Source organism: Sesamum indicum, linkage group LG6, assembly GCF_000512975.1.
Source record: "Sesamum indicum cultivar Zhongzhi No. 13 linkage group LG6, S_indicum_v1.0, whole genome shotgun sequence".
In the NCBI taxonomy this organism is placed as follows: domain Eukaryota; kingdom Viridiplantae; phylum Streptophyta; class Magnoliopsida; order Lamiales; family Pedaliaceae; genus Sesamum; species Sesamum indicum.
In genome coordinates this window covers 16579306-16600394 of record NC_026150.1, presented here as the reverse complement: position 1 = coordinate 16600394, position 21089 = coordinate 16579306, and the positions used below count along the sequence as shown (strand labels likewise).

The window sequence follows — 21089 nt, the reverse complement described above, 5'->3', positions numbered from 1 at the left end:
GACAGGAAGGTAAGCCCGGACGATGACAAGAAGGAAAGGGAATTTGTTGATCTCGATATTTCAAATTCCGGGATCATGAGACCAGCAGATACAGATCAGTGGGAGTTCAGACGGACGAAACCGAACAGACGGAGATAGAGCCAGAACCAGCATCGGAGGAACCGATTGCTGAAAGCAGCACACCCTTTCGGAGGAACCGATTGCTGAAAGCAGCACACCCTTGGCACTGGGTCGAGAACCGAGGCTGAGAAGGGCCCCGGATAGGTACTCACCCTCTCTTTATTACTTGCTTTTGTCTGATTGTGGGGAACCCGAATGTTACGCAGAGGCAGACAACGATGCCCACAAGAGCAAGTGGGAGCTTGCAATGAACGACGAGATGAACTCGTTGAAGAAAAACGACACATGGGAATTGTGTCACCTCCCAAAAGGAAAGAAGGCCCTACAGAACAGATGGGTCTATCGGATTAAGGAAGAATCAGACGGGAAGAAGCGGTACAAGGCAAGACTCGTAGTAAAGGGATTCCAACAAAGATACGGTATTGACTTTACTGATGTTTTTACACCTGTTGTCAAGTTAACTACTATTCATCTTGTGTTGAGCATGGTAGCGGCAGAGAACTTGGAGTTACAACAGATGGATGTGAAGACAGTCTTCCTACACGGGGATCTTGATGAGGAGATATACATGGTACAGCCAGAAGGGTATAATGGAGATGATCAGCAGGTGTGTCGCCTAAAGAAAAGCCTGTATGGATTGAAACAGGCTCCGCGGCAGTGGTACAGGAAGTTTGACAACTTCATGCTAGAGATAGGTTTCTCTAAATGCAACGCTGATCATTGCTGCTACGTGAAGAGGTTCGATGAGTTTTTTATCATTCTACTCCTGTATATTGATGACATGTTGATAGTAGGATCAAATGTCAAGGAGATCAATAGGCTCAAGGATCAGTTGTCGAGGAAGTTTGACATGAAAGATCTTGGCGAAGCAAGGCAGATATCGGTTATGAAAATCACAAGGGACAAAGGTACTGGTAAATTGTGGTTATCTCAATCTGATTATATTGAGAAGGTATTATGCAGATTCAAGATGGAAAATGCAAAACCGGTTGGAACGCCATTAGGAAATCAGTTCAAACTATCCATCAGTGATTCGCCCCAGACTGACTCCAAACGTGCAAAGATGAGAGTCATACCATATGCCTCAGCAATTGGGAGCCTGATGTATGCTATGATCTGTACTCGACCGGATATAGCACATGCAGTGGGAGTAGTTAGCCGTTTTATGAGCAATCCAGGAGTGATGCACTGGGAAGCTGTGAAATGGATTCTTAGGTACCTAAGGGGTACTAAGGATCGAGCATTGGTGTTTGGTAAGGGCAAGCTTACCTTGTTTGGGTTTGTTGACACTGATTTTGCAGGGAGTGACTATGACAGAAGGAGGAGCTCTACAGGGTACGTGTTCACATATGGCGGTACAATCGTATCCTGGGTCTCAAAGCTGCAGAAGGTTGTCACACTGTCCACGACGGAAGCTGAGTACGTGGCAGTTACTAAGGCGGCTAAGGAGCTCATTTGGCTGCAACACTTCTTGGGTGAATTAGGGAAACCTCAGGCAGATGTAATTCTTCATAGCGATAGCCAGAGTGCGATCCATCTGGCAAAGAATCCCGCGTTCTATTCGCGGACAAAGCACATCGAGATCAAGTACCATTTCATTCGACAACTTCTGGAGAAGAAGGCACTGCAGCTGGAGAAGATCCAAGGAGAAAAGAACCCTGTGGACATGCTGACCAAGGTGGTTGCGATGGAGAAGTTGAAACTGTGTACAGCTTCGACTGGCCTTGATGACTAGAGTGGACAAACCCGGCGGTACCAAGAAAGAAGTGGAGATGGACAAACCCGGCGGTACCAAGAAAGAAGTGGAGAAAAGCTAATCAATCTTCAAGTGGGAGATTGTTAAGATGTGAAGATTGATTTGAACAAGTCAAGGATGACCCGGTCCAACTTAGAAATCCCAAGTTGAGTTGGAGAAGGATAACCCGATTCAACTTAGAAATCCCAAGTTGAGTTGGAGTCTCTAAGTCATGGCTATAAATACTACTCTCATTGGCATTGTATTGTAGAGTAGAGTAGAGTAGAGAGAAAAACATATAATCTCTGTGTAATCGAGAGAGAAAAGAAAGAGTTGAGACGAGAGTGAGTGTTGTCTTTCACGTGTGGTGAAGACTTACATACAAGTGTGTGTGTGTGTGTGTGTGTTGTACTCCTCAATTTTCCTCCTCTTTGAGTGTTTTCTCCTGGCTTGGTATTGCCCCCAGATGTAGGATTTATATCCGAACTGGGTTAACAAATTCGTGTGTCTTTTATCGCCTTCATATTCCAACTATTGTCCATCTTAACCCGATTCATTTCTTAACAGTTTTATCCCTCACTACTTATTCAAACTCTCGAAAATTCAAACAGCAATATGAAATTGGTCTATAAAAATAGTCATCCCTTCATATGGTGTCTTCAGTTCTGCTGAAAGAGTCAGATAAAGGAAAAGGATTCATAATTGTCTTCACAACTTTCTTCCCATTACTTTCATAAAATAATTAGAGTTGATTTATGATAAACCTAAAGATTAAAGTAAAGGCATGGAAAGATGAACAAAATGCCGCTCAATTATTTGGAGCTGTAATGGAAGATTCAGAAAATGTTCAGATATCTCAGAAGCCTCATAGCATTCCACACCTTCCTTCATCCTAAATATAACCACCATGGAAGCAGAGAGAAAACGACATACCAAACAACAAATAACCCCACAAAGGTTTAGATGTAACTAGCATACCTTTACTGTGTCCAATAAGTGCCACTATGAGGCGTTGCTCTGCCTGAAAGTGCTCAACCACAGAACGTAGATCTTCTGCTTCTCTACGGTAATTGCCATATTGAAATGAACCTTCACTCTCCCTGAAAGCAATAGAGATTTATGTATCTGCAATGAGGCAGAAATGAAGTATACAGAAGGAACTAATCTTCTAAGCACTTACCCATTACCGGCAAAGTCAAACCGGAAGGCACTAATTCCCTCTCTTTCAAAAGCAAAAGCAAGGTTCACCATGGGAATGCGATCCTAAGAAACGCTAAAGATATTAACTAATTATCAGACAAATCTAAGCAAGTAAAACATGATCAAGACTCAGAGTACAAGATATACACCTTCGAGGACCGGAATCCGTGGCATATAACTACAAGCTCAGTAGACCCAGTTTCATGTAAAATCCCAACAAGCTTCTCCCCATGGCTGTTCTCTATAAATAGCCTGTTGTGCTGTGCAACTGGGAAGGATGAAAGAAAAACATAGCAACATGAATAAACCCTGAAACAAAATATTTATGAATAGCAACTCAGCCATCACCCTGGGAAAGAAAAGACATCTTCTTTTCCAATTAAGAAGATAGAGATTTCTTGTCTCTTCCCTGGAAATCATTCATGGATTCATTAAAATCTCAAGTTGAACTCTGTTTCCCCTTTAGCTTTACCTAAACTTTGCAAACTTCCGGCTAAACAGAGAAATTAGAACGGAACACCTCCGTTTTCAGTTCTTTGAAATTTCAAAATTATATTAAAAGAACAAGAAAAGAAGTGAAACAAAAGGATCACAGAGAAAAGATAACATCTTTGAGCGTGAAATCAGGAACCCACATCAGATAATTAATAGAGCAATGAATTTGATAAGTCATAAACCATGAAGGGTTTCTAATATTTCTTCATTTTTTCTATTTCAATACCGTAGTTGTGTCATCTTCAAAGCGAGAACACAGTAAAATGTCGTTCGCACTACGACCAAGTGAACATTATAGCTCTGGCAGAATACTGACCTGTAGAATTGTACGGTCGATTCTGCTGCTTTTCCGACATCGAAATGAGCTCCCTTTCACTGTTTGTCGACTAATGAATGAATATGGTTATGGTTGGTGGGGCTGTTGTACTGATGTCGTGCTTCTCAAATCAAACCCGCTTTAAGCAGAATAGGGCTTCGCGCTTTATCCAGCACCGGTTATTCGAGATACATACCTCTTTTCTTCTTCCTTTATCTCTCGTAAGAATACAGATAAGCAGATTGTATCATTGGAGGGGGATTGCATTGCATTACTAGTAGTAGTATCTAACTTTCTTTAAAAAAAATAGGTTATTTGACAATTCAATCAAAATATGGTATTGTCAGATTATACCGTCTTGACTTACCATATCAATTGATTAATTATCTTTGAGAAATTACATTGCAATTTTGTGCGTAATAGATTCATCAGGCTCAGAACTTGTTTCTAAATAAAATTAAATATATTAATTTACTCACCAACACACACACTCTCACAAAGGCTCAAAGAAAACCATTCTTCCTAAAGACGTGACTGTGTCTGCTGTCTCCTTTTCTTCATTTGATCAGTTCCGAAAGCATTCAAGAAATGAAACTTAAACTACACTGCAAGTCCCTAATCAATTCTTGGGTCAGGTATATTACATGCAAGAAATAGTCCAATGGATTCCAAACATGACAGGCTTTCGACATTGGAGAACTCACTGCCATTCATCTTCTACAAACTTCCATTTCATTTCTCATCTTACACACAATCGCCTCATTGACAGTAAACCCGACTCCACATCTTCCCCAAGGAACAAAAGGCTTGCATGTAGTAACCAATGATGCACAGTGGAATTGAGGACTGTTCAATAGCCACGTTTTGCCAATGCTTGTGCCAATATTTTCCAGGCAGAATGTCTTCTTCACAGGACTGCAACTATCAAGCCAGTCGCCTGCTAAGACCCTACAGGGGCAATGCCTTTTGCCTTGGTTGCAGTTGCTGCAGCTTTTGGAGCAGCACATGCAGCCGCATTGGGTGTTGAAGGAGGACCAGCATTGGACTGTGAATTACTTTGTGTTGCAACAATCTGTGGCCGTTGTTGCCGTGTCTGCTGTGAGCTTACCTGAGCAAGCACGACCTTGATCTGACTGCCTGTAAATGTCTCATGCTCGAGCATGAAGCTCTTTGCAATGTGTGGTAAGAATGGTTTCAAAGAATTTCTTTATCTCCTGTTCGATGAGGAGCCTAGTCTCAGTGCTCATACTCTTACGTTATCATCATAGTTGTGAGTGACAACTCCCACCTGTTTGCTCATGCCATACTTGGTAACCATTGCTCTAGCCAGATTGATCGGTTGCTGGAGATCATTTGATGCACCTGAAGTAACTTCACTTTCCCCGAAAATGAGCTCTTCAGCAACTCTTCCACCCATGGAAATATCCAGACGAGCAAGCATTTGCTTCTGCGATATACTTGTCTCATATTTTTCAGGTAACTGGGAAACCATCCCAAGAGCTATTCCACGAGACACAATAGTTGCTTTGTGCACTGGTAAGGCCCCGTCAGTATATATGGCAACAAGAGCATGACCACCCTCGTGGTAAGCCGTCAGCTTATGAGATTCTGGAGATATAACTGCTGATTTGCGCTCACTTCCCATCAGGATTTTATCCTTAGCATGCTCGAGATCAGCCATAGTCACTGCTTTGGCGCCATCCATTGCAGCCCTCAGAGCAGCAACGTTGACCAAGTTTGCAAGATCAGCACTGCAGAACCCTGGTGTCCCTCTTGCAGTGATCATTAGATCAACATCCTCTCCCTTGAGAACCTGTAGATGGCATAAAAAAATTAGCAAAAAGTGAGACTCCAAAAGGATAACATAGGCACAGGTCAATATGCACACTAAAAGCTTTATTGAAAAATTTCATGCAAAGATCAATTATGTTTGACATGTGAGACTCCAAGAATTGCCTCCGCCCTTCAACATCGGGATTTGGAACAACAATATGGCGACAAACCGTCCAGGTCTCACCAGTGCCTTATCCAATGACTCTGGAAAATTAGTAGCAGCAATCACAATAATCCCTTCGTTTTGTTTGAAGCCATCTAGTTCAACAAGCAACTGGTTTAAAGTCATTTTCATGTACTGCTGATCCTTGGAGCTGCAACTTCCTCCTATGGCATCAATCTCATCAATGAAAATTATAAATGGTGACCTCTTCTCCGCAGCAGCAAAGAGATCTCTCACAAACATTTCTTCAAATTCACTGCCACTGAAAGAGAAAAATGGCACACCAGCTTCTCCAGCTACAGCTCTTGCCAACATAGTTTTCCCAGTCCCAGGGGAACTAGCAGAACGCCTTTTGGATGCTTGCCACCAAGACGTGTGAACCGCTGCAATGAGAAGATAGCTACAGTGACATCCACATATACTTGTACCCTAGCAAAATCCTGTCCTTCTACAAACTTCTCCTCCTGCCGACGGGGTAAAAACAAATCAATAATTTTGCTAATAAGAGAGAAGAATGCAACGGCCGTAATATGTAAACAGAACTCAAAATAACAAGTTAAACTGAAGAAGGCTTATATACTTCCGTTGACTACCAGGGAAGGGAACTCATTTGACAAAATAGACAATATCCTCGTCCACTTGTACATGTAACACTGCCAGGGACATCCATGCAGATTTGACACATTAATTTCCCTTTCTTTCATATGTGTAATGAAAAGGGAGAATGTGGTGAATATTAGAGCCACAATACTATCTTAGGATCACGAAGGTAGTGAACAATTTCTTCCAGCTCAGCTTTTGCTTCATCAACTCTCTTCACATCACTAAATTTTGTATTTGATTCCATACTGGGTTGCACTTCTTCATGTAGGCCAAGTCCTGATAAGAGCAAACAATGGAGAGGTAGGATTCTTTTTAGTTAGAGATGCAACGGAATTACAGTGGAAAAAAGTCAGAAACAGAGAATGATGTCAGTACCTTTACCAGTTCCTCTATCCTCAATGCGTGCACCAAAACCTGAAATCAAGAGGAAGGCCATACCCAGAGAACGGACTGTGCGCTATAATTTGTCTTTGAAATGCCCTCCCTCTGCAGTCACCATGTGTATAGGAGCACTTGCGGTCCCCAGACCGTCTTTTGATGATCTCCCCGCATTTGTAAAAGCTGAAATTGCTCCAACACTTTTTTCATCCACCTTTGAGTTAGCAGCTCCCAAGATCCCTAAAAACAGCCAAGTCAATAGCAGAGTTTATCTTGTGATCAAAGACAAAAGACAGGAATACCTTAAGCGAACTGCAACTTCATATGAGAAGGGAGCTCAGTCACAGGAGCTCCTCCACAGAGGTTAGTTATAAAGATGACGTCTAAAGTCTGAAGGCTGAGCAGCATTTCTTTTGACCAAGCCTATCCACCTTAACCAGAGCCTTGACATATTCAGCAAGAGCTGATGGGTTAAAAGTGTAGAGATGGTCGACTCTCAAACAGCCTTACCACTGCCACTGGATCATTGCGATGATAGAGCTCCTTAAGATATGCAGCATCACTTGATGGCTCTTTTTCAAGCACTGTACGAGCTAGACTAGCAAAGTAACTTGATGCTCCCAGGGTACTTGTTCTGGCAGTACTGGGAAGCTAGTGCACTACATCAGGAAGTTAAAAGGTGAGAAGCACGGGATTGGTACAGCTGATAGTGAAGAGTGTAAATGAAGAAAACTACTGCAGTAGAATGACCGAACATGGAACATCTAACCACTGCAGACTGCAGTTCTGCACTTTAACTATGTACTTAGAGTCCCTACTTGCACTAAAATACAAGCCATACAAGAAAGAAGGGAAGAGGAAAGCTCATCTTTCACCAGCATATGGAAACCACAGAAGGCAGTCGTAAACCAAATGACATTAATTGATCATTTTGGAGCCAAAACACTTGATAGGAATATGACAAAGCAATGCAATTTGATCTACAAAAGGCCGATCTGAACAGAAGTGCTCAAAGATCAATTCTTTGTGAAGAAGAATCAAGCAGAATCTATTCAATCTCATATGATTACCTATGAACACCACACTGCAAATGAGTTGAAAATAATTTTGCACCCAAGAAAAGAGTGGCGCATACCTCCTCTGCTAGCATATAGAGAAGTTCGATGTAGCTGAGCAGCCAAATTGCTTAACTGCCTCAATTGTGCCTCCTGTCTTTTGACCTAGAGGAACAAGTAGTTTGACAAAATAAATTAAGACAGTGAGTTGGATCACATCAAATCTTGAACACAAAAGGAATGTACTCAGATGGGCGTTATACTCAACTAACAAAGCATCAACAAGAATTAGAAAAACTATGAATTGAAAAGCATAGATACAAAGAGACCTTACAAGTTTCAAGAGAGCTAAACAGAGGTAGAGGTGGGCTGATAAAAATGCATTCTTTCTTCTAAAACCGAATAAAGGCGTATTATCAACGAAAATAAAACCTTTGATCAAAATCCGCAGCATTAGGACTTGGGGAAAAACCCATGAAAGCTGTCTGCTCTCCTAAAATTACAATCCTTACATCATCAAAAACACCACCCAGAAAGAAATAAATAGTTCACTGAAATCTAACAAACGAACTCCAATACTAGGGTATCCACAGCACACCACATTTTTACAAGAAAAAGAAAAACACTACAGCTAAAATCCTCATTAAAAACGAAAATGGGAAAACATTAGTAAAGATGAAGATTTAGCGGTGAGCTGAGTGAGAAGGCGCCTTAAAAAATATGAACACAATCTTTCCCTTCTCACCAAATCTACATATTAATTTGCTTTGGGAATGATGGAAATTGAGGAGCAGAGACAAAGGAATGGGAACATACAACATCGGATCATTCATTCTTTCTTTCAGAACGTAAACATCAGAAGCTACACCAACTCATTTTCAGCCAAAATTGTCCACCATATTTTGATCTTCATAACTAATTTTAAATAGTTATTTTGAAAAGAAAATTCATATATATATTATATAATTATCTTCTATAATTTAAATTTTGTATTATATACTATTAAATAATAAAAATTACAGAATACTTTATTATAAATAATTTAAAAAAAAATAGACATTATGTCACAATTGTTTTGTTATAAATTATTAAGTTGCAATTGCCATTAAATAGTGGGCATTGTTGCACTTGCACTTGCCCCCTTTCTTTTTCTTTATAAATTTTTTCTTAATGCACCTATATTTGGGGCTTACATTCTCGAGTTGGAATACAACAAGTCTTACAGACAAGTGTTGCAGCAGTCCTCGGAGGCTGGGACGTACACTTGCACTTATGCACACAAAATGGAGAAAAAAAAAAGAAAAAAAGAAAAGAAAAGTTGGGCTGAATGGGTCAAACCATAGGAGGATCCATTCAGATTTATATTTTGCCATCAAAGCGTGACCGTTGATTGAAAGTTAATCTAAGCAAGGATAATCCATAAAATTCACTTAATTACAATTAGGGTGGATCCATATATCTAACATAATTGTGGATTAATAATCATGTGAATATTAATGATGTAGGTAGCTGGTGAGTGAATAAATATTCAAGTGCGGACAGATTTAGATTATGTTTTTGGGCAGGAGGGAGTATTGTAGTTATAGATACGTGGTGGTGTGTGTGTCTGTCACATGATGCAAACAACAACATAACTCATACTGTTGCAAAAGATCGTACAATCATATGATGTATGGATGGACGGATTGATGGATGATGGATGGATGGATGTAGAATCTCAGTATTCAAACACGAAAAACCTGAAGATGGCAGTAACTAATAAGCAATAGCATCAACTGCACAATCAACTTTTATATATATGTATATATATGAATGTCTTCTTTGTTCATTCTCATATCATGCACCAAGGATATTCCTGCATTTCCTTGTTTCTTTTCTTGTTTTTTTTTTTTTTAAAAAAATCATATATATATATATATATTTGTCTTGTAAATTATCATTGATCAATTTATAAGGGTTAGGTAGTTTAACAAATTATACACGACGTTATGTAATTTTTAGCATTCTTGTTCATTTTCAGATATGTCTGATCAATACTCAAACTTATGTATATAATATTTTGGTTCCTTTTTATAATGTTACCTCTAGCGTTTAAGTTTTTGTTTTTGAATAAATTGACTAAACTATGTAATATTAATTTCATTTAGCAAAACATTCAAGCAAGCTGACGAACACTAGCTATTTAAGACTTAATCTCATGCATGCATTACAAATTCGATTTTTGTTTTATAAAAGTTCAAAGTGTTGTACGACTATCTTATTTAAAAGTTTACGTTATATTAGAGGAAATAATTATTTAATATTAATATCTTAACATACACTTCTTAATTTTTATTTTTTATTTTTTTTAGAGAACACTACCAATACCGAAGCAAGGGGTTTGTCATTATTTGAAAAAATTCCTATGCAAAGATCTAGGAACATAGACGAGGAGTACTTAACATACACCTCTCAGTGTAATCTTTCTTTTCTAAATTTGGGGCAGTTAGACTCAAATTCAAAATTTCTTTCATTGGCTAACGCTGATATCATGTTAAATAATTATTCATTTAAAAATCTAATATATTAATTAAAAAAAACACACACACGCGCACAAATTAATTTAATATTAATATTTTATAACAGAAAGCTAAACATTTTCTATATATGTAGTTCAACCTAAATTACAGTCGGACGTGACACTGACACAGTCGGTACTCAAACAACAAAAAAACAAGGCAAAAAATTTAATGTTGAAGAAGGAAAATGAAAAACATAAATTGCAATTCTGGGTATATTATTATTACAATTTGGGGAAGCTTAGCCCTTTCTTAATTAGAGAAGTGAAAATTGATTAAGTACTACAGAATTTGGATAAGAAATAGAGCAAAAGATTAAAAATAAATAAATAAAAATAAGCAAAGCATGATGGTGCAGGGAGTACGTAGTCAAGTTTGCCATGGTGCTCGATTTTGAGGCTGGTCATGATGATCATATGATGAAGATCCCATTTGATCGAGACCAGCCATGTTGAGAAAATCCCTATGATGAGGGAATGCTCTTAGCCCTAAAAAATCCCTTGTCAAACCATCACCGCCGCCGCTGCCGTCTTTCCTTACAGTACTCATCAAATGGGCATTTTCTTGAAAACTATGAATGTTGCTCTTGGGGTTCAATATCCCATTCAAACTATACTCAAAACCCAATGTCGATCCGTCAAACCCGCCGCCGGTGGTGGAACAAGGCAAAGAAGAAGCCACCATGTTCATATCCTGAAGGTCCATGCAACCACCGGGGAGGTTAACAATCTTGTTGCCGAATGATGCCAAGCCATGCACAAACGCTGCTGTTCCCATCTCTTCACGTGAGGGCAAGCCAGCTGTAGTTGTGGATGAGGTAGCACAGAACCCCGGCGCACCCACGTGATGATGGGGTCTGATTAAAATTGACTGATCATCCGATGATTGGGAAGGCATCTTTGTGCTCATTGCTACTCCCATTTGAGCTGCTTTCTGCAGCAACGCGGTGGCGGACATGAGAGAGGAAGAAGAAGAAGAAAGGGTGGTGGTGGAGATGGAGATGCTATTAGGGTTAGGGTTTTCTTGAACTGGATGTTGTAGCCTTGGTGATGAAGAGAATAATGGATTGATTGGAGGGCCTGGTCCACCTGCACCGGGTTGTTCAGAAGATAGCCATGGAGGGAGCTGGTTGAAATTTTGTGGGTTTTCTTGTTTGAGTGGGACCAAGGGATGGTGGAAGCCATGGATTTGATGAGCTTGGTTATTAGGGACTGTTTGGGTAGACATTAAAAGTGGGTTTTGTGTCATTGATCTTGAACTTTCTTCTGCCAAAGCATCACAGAATGCTCTGTGGGTGATGAAACTGTCCCTCCTGTGAATACAAGAAGAAACAAACAAACGCTAAACAACAAAAAGAACAAACCATACCAGCATCATTGTGCTTTTCTCCAAACACTAGTACTGTATAGTCATCATGTCTTAAAGCTTTCTTATCTGTCTCTCTTTCACACACACACACACACAGACAATATCGTCAACCCTTTCTTATTTTTTCATCATTCTCCCATCGACAGAAGAGGTACTAAGATATATATATGTTATGATATATAAAACAAACAAGTGAAATTTCACTCTTCTCAATGCTACATACAATTTGTTTTTTTTTTCTCTCGAAAAATCAATCAATTAAATAAATTGGAACCAATTAATAATACTAAACAGTACTGTTTTAGTGAAAATAAATCAAGAACGGACTACTGATTTGATGTATATGAGTTGTAAGAATTGATGAAATCAGATGATGATAAATTTGAAATACCTGGAAAAGAGGGTACCACAATCACATCTATATTCTCTTGTACCACAAATCTTGGAATGAGCTTTCCAGTCAGATTGAACAGCATAGCGCTTGGAGCACTTCTCACACTTCCATTTCTTCTCGCCGTGTTTTCTGGAGAAGTGTTTCTTGATCCCCGTCAGGTCTCCCAGAGCTCTTGACGGGTCATGGTGCACACAGCTCGGCTCAGGGCACACATATACTTTCTTTCTTACAACTTCTTTGTTGTTCCTTTGCTTAAGCTTCCATGGCAGATTGTGCCCTCTTCGGTGTAATTGCAAGTTCTGGTCTCTCTGGAACCCCTTGTTGCAGATCTCACAGACAAACCTATTTGTCGCCATAAGAGTTCTTGGAGATAAGGCCACCACCTCTGCCTCAGGATCTAATATTTCAAACATAAAATTTGATTCAGATTACAATTTAAGAAAAAAATGGAGGTTTGGACAAGAGAGATAATAAAAGGAAATGAATGTACCAGGATTGCCTGGAAGATTTCTTTTCTTCTTGGGAGCAGGTTGTGTCGGATTATTTGGTGAAGCAAAGGACTGAAGATGCTGCTGGTGTGGGTACATATTAGTACTAGTACCCATTTCATTTCTGTTGTTGATTGAAGATATGCTTGCTTCGTTCGATATTGCAGATGTTAAATTCGACATACTGTCCTCAACCACCGTGCCCGTGCCCTGTAACATTTCTCAATATATATATATATGTTGGTTGTTCTTGGTTTCTTAGTTTCTGCTATATAAGTTGTAAAAGTATATGTAGATAAGAGGGCTATCTTTTTTCTTCCACTGTAATTGATGAGATGAGCTTTTCAGATCTTTGGAAAGCCAATTTTTCTCTGCAACAAAAACCCTAAATTGGAAAGGCTTACAAAAAGGTGAGGTGACGGAAACCTATTACAGAAAGGTCAAATTGAAATCTCCTCTTGACTTGAGTTTTCAGTGCACAAGCTTTCTTGATAAAATCACATTCACAGGCCAGCCACCCAACCCTTCATCAGTTTAATTCTGCAAAACCCTAAAATGGAAAACAAAAGATTAGCAACAGCAGATGTACATATATATATAGTTATGCATCGAAAGAAGGCAAAAATTACTAGTACATAAAAAGTTGGTTTTTCAGTGAAACAGCTCCAAAAATCTTTACTCTTTGAATTTTTCATCTGTTTTTAGCCTTTTCAATAAAAACATTACCTGAATTGCTGCTAAAACCAACAAGATTCGATGAAAGCCATACTGTATGTATGACAAACAGTAGAGAGATGGGGAGAGAGAGAGAGAGAGAGAGAGATGAGGATGAGAAGGTATCTCTTCTTTCTTCAGTTCTTCCCCCCATCAAAAACCATAGGCCACCAACACACCCCTTTCTGACGTTTCACTTTTGTCTTTTCCTTTGTTCTTTTTCCATCTCCAATAATTGCAATTTCCTTCATTTTAATTACTTAATTTCTTCTTCTTAATTAATACTAATAATTATATATATATCTATATATATCATATGATTCTTTTCTTTCACCACACAATTATTAGTACAAAGTAAATTTAAATCCATATTAAATTCTACAGAAATTAATTACCATATTAAACCCCATCCCATCTTTCACCTCGTCTTTACTTCAAAAGTACTTAATTAATTCATTAATTATCAGTAGCTATAATTATCACTGCTTAATTAATTCCTACCAGCACAATAAAATTCGAAGAACATAAATATAATAAATATAAAAGTCATAAACTAATTATTAATTACACACTTGAAATGGGTTCGATATATTCTAAATTAGGAGTAGTGTTGAAAAGTTACTTCACTAATTTGTCTGTGCATGCAGACATTGATTCACATGATTGGTTTTGTAGTCTGCGTGACTCTGTGTTGTTGCGTGTGTGTATTTACAAATAAATAAATAAAATAAATTAACGATGCATTGAATTAAAATAATTAATTAATGGGATTAGAGGGACATGCAATCACGGAAAGCTGTTGTATTAGCATTCTTTCTGCTCAGCCATCAATCAATCTGTTGAAAATTAAATTCATATGATAATTGGGAACAGCATCACATAACAGTACCCCTCATATCCATCTACTCACAAATATGTACTGCACTTTTCCCTTCACCTCACCCACTACCCCAACTTTCACTCGGTCTCTGGTCAATTACCTCCTTCAACTAAATTTTTTTCTAATTTAATCAGAAATAGCATAGTTCGTCTCGTATTTTTCGATCAGTATATTTTTTGTTTAATTTGTTACACGATTTTTTAACCCTTTCACTAGATTCTATTAATATTTTAACGAAAAATGTATGTATTAACAATGTATAACCAGGTTAATTAGTCATGTGCTTAGCATTATTAGACCCCCTTTGTTATGAGATTTTTACTAATTTTTCTAAAACTTACATAAAATTTCACTTAGAATCATTTCATTAGATTTTGTTAGTATTTTGATGGAAAAGTCATATGCAAAACATGTGGTCATTATCCATTCCCGAATTTCGTAATTTATGACATTATTAATGGAAATTTCGTAATCAATAGAACCTAAAGCATACTCACTCTAAAATAAAGCATGCGCAAATACGCGATGGACCCATCTTTTTTCGGATGCCTCTGTCAAACATGAACCTACAAACTGCTCTGATCATGCGGCATTAATCATGCGATTGGCTGATACACCAGAGTATGGTTCTCGTGCTACTTTACCGTGGCAGTGTGAGTCGGCTTGGCTACAATTGAGCCAGTGTGAAAAAGTGGTAGTGCATAGTTGAATGTCGACCATGGGTAATATCCGGGAGATGGGGATTTTAGAACACATTGCATGTTGGCAGGCTAATCTCGTATGGTGGTGTGGCACGGCCATTTGAATGGATAAGCAACGGGTCAAGTTGTTAGAGGACAAGTTAAGGCGGATTCTACAGGGCCCATCACTCTAGAACATCGACACTATATTAAAGCTATTCGGAGTGAGTTGGAAAGCATAGCAGCACACGAAAGGACAGTTTAGCAGCAATAGAGTAAAGTATTGTGGCTCCGGGAGGGGGATCGAAACACTGGTTTTTACCACTAGAAAGCGAGCCAGAATTCAAAATTCAGGGGGTTCTTGGGTGTACAAGGAGGACAAAATTCAGCAGTGTATCTCCGCTTATTTGAGTATTGTCTATGCTTCCAACCAATCATCGCTCGAGGACATAGCCAAAGGAACAAAATATTTGCTAACCATCATAGATGCTAGCATGCGGGACGACTTACTACAACCTTTCACAGCGTCTGAAGTCACAAAAGCTCTCTTTCAGATGGCCCTTCTTAATTCACTCGACTTGTCGCCTATCTTTTTTCAAAAATTCTGGTCTATTGTGAAGAATGAGGTTCTTGCTTGTGTGCTGAATCTCTTAAATTCCCATGTGATGCCTCCGAATCTGAACGTTACAAATCTTTTCTTAACCCCTAAATGCAAACACCCTGAACATCTCTCACAATTTAGACCGATCAGTATAATGTGGTTTACAATGTTTACCTCGAAAATCATATCACCATCTCAATCTGCATTTGTGTCGGGTCGTCTTATCTCGGGCAATATCTTGCTTGCCTTTGAACTTAATCATTTCCTGAATAGCAAAACCTGAGGCGTATAGGGATGGATAATACTCAGGTGACAACACCGTTCGGACGATTCCTTTGCAAGCCGGGCCTCGCTTCCTCGGCTCCATCTTGAGGGGAGTTGTTGAAAGTTCTGCTTGTACTTATCCTTTTGTTTTTAGTATTTATTTTTTATTAGGATTCCAGTATTTAATTTTTGTGAGTCTGTTACCAACTAGAATTCAAAGTGAGTTAGTTTTCTTATTTAGCTAAGACTCTATTATTTATATATAGTCTCATATCTCTGTACCTTTAGAACGAGAGAGTTTAGATGAATAAAGGGCTTGAGTTTGAGATGAATAAAGCCTAATTTTTTCTTTCTTTTCATTCTCTAATTTACTATCATGAATATACTCCATTCCCCACACTTCAAATTTTAACACAGACGAGCTTCCGAGCAAGATTAAGGTATTTGTTTGGCAAGCTTGTTGTAATGCTCTCCCGATGGGTAAGTCACTCTCCAAATGCATTCCTGGTTTTTCTGCACCATGTCCTTTCTGTCATCATGGCGAAGATGTTTTGCACTCTTTCATTCTCTGCCCGTTCGCTAGAAAGGTGTGGGGATTTGCTCCTCTTCACCTCCCTCTTGTTCAGCCAGGATGTATGGATTTTGGGGAATGGTTGTTGGCAGTGCCCGGATGGATGGCCGTGAGTTTCGTCTATTCATGTATTTGTGTTGGTCCATCTGGTGGTGTCGGAATGGAATGGCGATGGAGGGAAGCTGCCTTGATCTCCCCCAGGTAGTATGTTTTGCTTTCCAGTACCTACTTTTGTTTCTCTCTTAAAACTCGGACGATGTGGTGAGGGATGTTCCGAAACCAACTTCTTTGATGGTTAGCTCCCCCTCAAGGCCACATTAAGATTAATTTTGACGGCGCCACATTCCGGAAGGGTCAGGAACTAGGTGTTGGGGTGTTTGCTCGTGGTGCCGCGGGGGTGTGTCTGGCTTTGCTTTCAATGAGAATTTTTAGACTGCGTGATGGGGAAATGGCAGAGGCTTTGGCTATACGGGAAGCCGTTTTGCTGGCGATTCGCAAAGACTGGCAATTGGTAAAAATTTAAACGGGATTGTGCTACTTTAAAATTCTGTTCGAGAAAGTGATCACTCAGTTATCAGGCCTATAATCGCAGATATTCGGTCGTTCATGGCTCATTTCCACTCCCGTTCTTTTCGATATGTTTCTCGTTCTTGTAACGTTGTAGCTGATGTTTTGGCTCAGTCTGCTAGTGATTCTCTTGAGGGAGATTTTGTGTTCCCTCCTGCAGTTGCTTTTCCTGTAATTGCAGATACATCTTCATAATGAGATCATTTGCTTCTTGTAAAAATAAAATAAAATAGAAACTGTTCAAACTTCAAAAATATATACAAACATTCATACATATATTCTCTTTCAATAATTATAAAACTGCATATATATATATATATATATATATATATAATAACTCTCCATCTTTCTCATTTTACATACTACCAACCTACACTACATCAATCCCCTCGTCCCCCATTTTTTTTAGAATAATTATCTCACCTACCACAACAAGAAAATACAATATTAGTGACAAAATATATATATTAAGTGACAATTTTTTTTATCTCATCACTATATAATTATTATTGACAAAAATTCTGTATAAAAATTGTCATTGATACAATTAGTGACATATCTATTGTGACAACTTAATGACCATATAATATAGTGATAAGTTGATAACTATTATTTGTTGTCACTAGGTCGTCACTATACATATATCATTAATTAAATTTAATGATAACTTTATGCAATTTTTATCATTAACTCTTACTAATCATAATTTTTAAAAATTATTATATTATTATTAAATTCTTGAAATTCATTATTGCGATAAAATAAATATTCTTGTCATTGAATATATACTATTTAAAAAATATTATTTTTTTAAAGGAAAAAGAAATCAAGCAACACGATGACAGCTATGCGTGATGTCTACTCCACATAATCGATCGAAGATAATAGAGGATTATTCGCACCACAAAAAAATACGGATTACTCAAATAATTATACATTCTATTTATTTTTTGAATATTGAGAATGGTTTTTTTTTTTTTATTTTTTGTATCAATAGTAGCTAATTATGCATGTAATTTGGAATCAAACATGATTGCAAAATGTAATAGTTGTTAAATAAATAAATAAAAAAAAAGATGATTGAGAATAAACCCAAAAAGATTTGGTGAGGAGTGATGAGGGGATGGGGTGTGTTTGGGCTATCCACTATGACATGAGCCCTTGTCGATCTGGTTCTATAGATAATCAACATTTAGATTTCTGTGTTGGGCCTCAAACCCATAAAGGAAGGAAGGCCTGCTTTGATTTGGTTGATGGATCTCATCTCATCTCATGTACAGGTAATTATGAGTGAGAGAGATGCAGGTGGAATATCAGAGTGGTTGTGGTTGGTTTCCAGACAAGAGGCGATATGATGCATGAGGTCAGGTGGTGATGTCAATTAATAATGGAAGAGAGAGAGAGAGAGAAACATGAGTTGATGAGAAATGACAAACAAGCAAATTAAGTTTTAAAAGTTGGTAATATATAAAGCAGCTTCTGGGAGTTTTACGTACCCTAATCAGCTGAAACAAACACTACTAAATTGCACATCAACAACCTTAAATATATATTTGCAGGGGGTGGGGGTTAGTATAGTACTAGATGACATGTATGTATACAAATTATTAATAGACAATTAAATAGTTGTTAATAATTAGGGTTTTTAGATTCTGTTTCAAGGTCGGGTGGGGTGTGGGCCCAGCTACTCATATTGTCCAATTCTTATATATATATAAATGGTTGGCATGTGAGATTCTATTTCAACCAATTTCACACACACACACATGTACAGAGATTCTGCAGCTTCCATCTGCTGGGACTGTATGTATTATAAATCCCCGGCGCTATCCCATTAATAATATATATATATATATATATATATATATGGAAATAGTTGAGTATTAATGCAGAGATGAGCCACCTGCAATGAAAAGGATGCATGCTAATTACTTTAAGGTGCTGAATTCATTCAAGAATTAATAAAGATACTGATCGTATACATAATTAATGCATTAATATTATCATTCTACATATATATATTTATACGAAATTGGAATATTCCATGACCATGTAAGGAAAATATACCATATAATCACGCCTAATTGTCATAATTAATAATAAATACCTATAATATAGTCATTGACCATGGACAAAAACAGTTGTTGGCTGTAATTTCTGCTAGGGCGGCTAAAAATTTATTTTTAACTAAAAGTCATAACAAGTATTTTTGTGTTACAAATGTATTCTAATTAATAATGTTATTACATATTAATTCATTGGATCATCATCATCAGGAATTCCTCTTTCTTTAATTTCGTAAACAAATATATATATGTATATATATGATGAGATTATTGTGATGTAGGTAATAAGATATTATTCGGGTGTGCAATGACCACAAGTAGTTGAGTTGAGAATATTCAACATTTTGGATTTCTTTCTCAACTCCAGTTGTTACTAAAGCAAATGGAACAAAATGTGTCATGCAATCCTCACTAAATCTTTAATTTCTTAATATAATTAAATCATCATCATATATATAATTAAGCACATGGAATTACAATATATATTAATAAGTATAAAGATAAGTAATTATGATAGTGGTTAATTAATGAATCATAATAAATGAAATGAAGAAATGAATGGCGTGTTGATGATACCTATATCGTCACATCGGGAGGTTCATCATCATGTAATAGCTTTTTGTACTTTTTTATTAAAGTAAACTGCTCATGCCCATGGAATCTTTATATTTCAATAATATTAATAATTCAAAGCTATTTTCTTTACTTTTTCATTCATCACTGTTGTCCGATTCTATTGGAATTTACTTCATTTCATCGAATGTTTCTTTTTCTTTCTCTCTCTGTAATTTTTGATTCTGTATTTCATGTTTTTATGACATCATGTCCTAACTCAATGCAACAAATGTCCAACAACTCCCTATAAATTAATATATTGATGGTTGATAATTAAAATTTATGATTTATTTGTAAAAGCAATAGAATAAATGTGAATAATGAAAACAAAATAATTAAAAATATTATAATATGGTGAAAACGAAAAATGTGTGAAAAAGTAGGTAGAAGAATCAGTGGTGGGGAGCATTGAAGAAGAAATGGATGGTGAGAATAATTAAGTATGATCAGATGAAGATTTGGCAGTCAAAAGTAGTATGCAATGGAGCAGAAATAAAGTGAATGGATGGAGCAATTTTGGTCCCAAATTTGTATACTTAAGAATAATTTGAGCGCACTATAAATAACTCAAGAATATTCCCTCCACAATTGTTGGGATATTCATCTCATCAGTTTTTTACATATATATATTGCAAGATAATCTTTTTAATTAATTCACCATAATCGCATCTCTCTTCCTCTGCTTCTTTTCGGTCAACTCATAAATCGTGAAAACCAATTCTCAAAACCATGCATCTTCAATAGATTATTATGTGCATTTATATTTATAAAAGTTCATTTATTCGGTCGAAGCATCAAATATTAGCAATGTAAATTGAAGTCATTTTATTTTAGACATAGAGAGAAATAAATAAAAAAAAGGAGCAGAAAACGAAGAAACAAAGCAAAAGAAGAAATTTTCATTCACATACTTACTCATAAATTCAACTTACATTCATTTATCCTAATCACAATTACCAATCTAAGAAATTAATGCGCAAACTTACAAGCAATAGTATTAAGATAGGAAGAAGAAAACTATTTATTTTTTTTCCTCTCCTAATTAACAACTCTTAATTCTTCTTTTTTTTTTTGTTTTTTGGGAGGGGGGATGGGGGTCTAAAATTACAATAACATCACTAATTAATGATCACAAATTAATAATAAAACTTAATTTACCTAATTAATTAATTAGAAATTCATTTCTGAGGGCACCAACTTCAACAAGCTTAGGAACCAGATTATTACTCAAGTGCAACGCCACAAGACTCTCCAGCCCACCAACGCACGCGCCGCCTATGTACAAAGCCGGAGCTCCAGATGCGCCGCCGAGGACGGTCGAGGAGTCCTCGTTGTTGTTATCGCGTGGGCTGAGTGCGCCGATCTCGTCTTCCTCCAATTCTATGACGGTGGGGTGGACGCCGATGGTGGAGAGGAGGCGCTTCA

General features: G+C 37.5%; 3 protein-coding genes and 1 pseudogene across 4 annotated transcripts in view; all 4 read right to left on the bottom strand.

The window, feature by feature from the left end:
• Window positions 1-4100, bottom strand: part of LOC105164667 (mycophenolic acid acyl-glucuronide esterase, mitochondrial) — an 8077-nt gene extending 3977 nt beyond the window's left edge. Inside the window, exons 1-4 of the mRNA XM_011083378.2 lie at window positions 3867-4100; window positions 3205-3323; window positions 3036-3118; window positions 2834-2955 (exon numbers count right to left, since the gene is read on the bottom strand). Of these exons, the coding sequence (XP_011081680.1) occupies window positions 2834-2955; window positions 3036-3118; window positions 3205-3323; window positions 3867-3906 (364 nt within the window). The 5' untranslated portion in view covers window positions 3907-4100. The remainder of the gene's footprint in view (window positions 1-2833; window positions 2956-3035; window positions 3119-3204; window positions 3324-3866) is intronic.
• On the bottom strand, window positions 4370-8705 carry LOC105165047 (annotated as a pseudogene).
• On the bottom strand, window positions 10631-13589 carry LOC105164665 (protein indeterminate-domain 7). 2 transcript variants are annotated; one of them, XM_011083377.2, is made up of 5 exons: window positions 13433-13589; window positions 13111-13256; window positions 12709-12916; window positions 12216-12615; window positions 10631-11768 (listed from the first exon to the last, which is right to left on the bottom strand). In XM_011083377.2, the coding sequence occupies exons 3-5, from the start codon at window positions 12887-12889 to the stop codon at window positions 10826-10828; spliced, it is 1524 nt and encodes a 507-aa protein (XP_011081679.1). In that variant the 5' UTR covers window positions 12890-12916; window positions 13111-13256; window positions 13433-13589; the 3' UTR covers window positions 10631-10825. The 2 variants fall into 2 exon arrangements, with proteins under 2 accessions (XP_011081679.1, XP_011081677.1); XM_011083375.2 differs by having other exon boundaries at window positions 12709-13256.
• On the bottom strand, window positions 20641-21089 carry LOC105165046 (glutaredoxin-C10; the record flags this gene model as incomplete). The annotated part of the gene is given in 1 exon segment (XM_020694987.1): window positions 20641-21089. A coding segment is annotated over 1 exon segment (263 nt), but the record flags the coding sequence as incomplete, so codon positions are not given.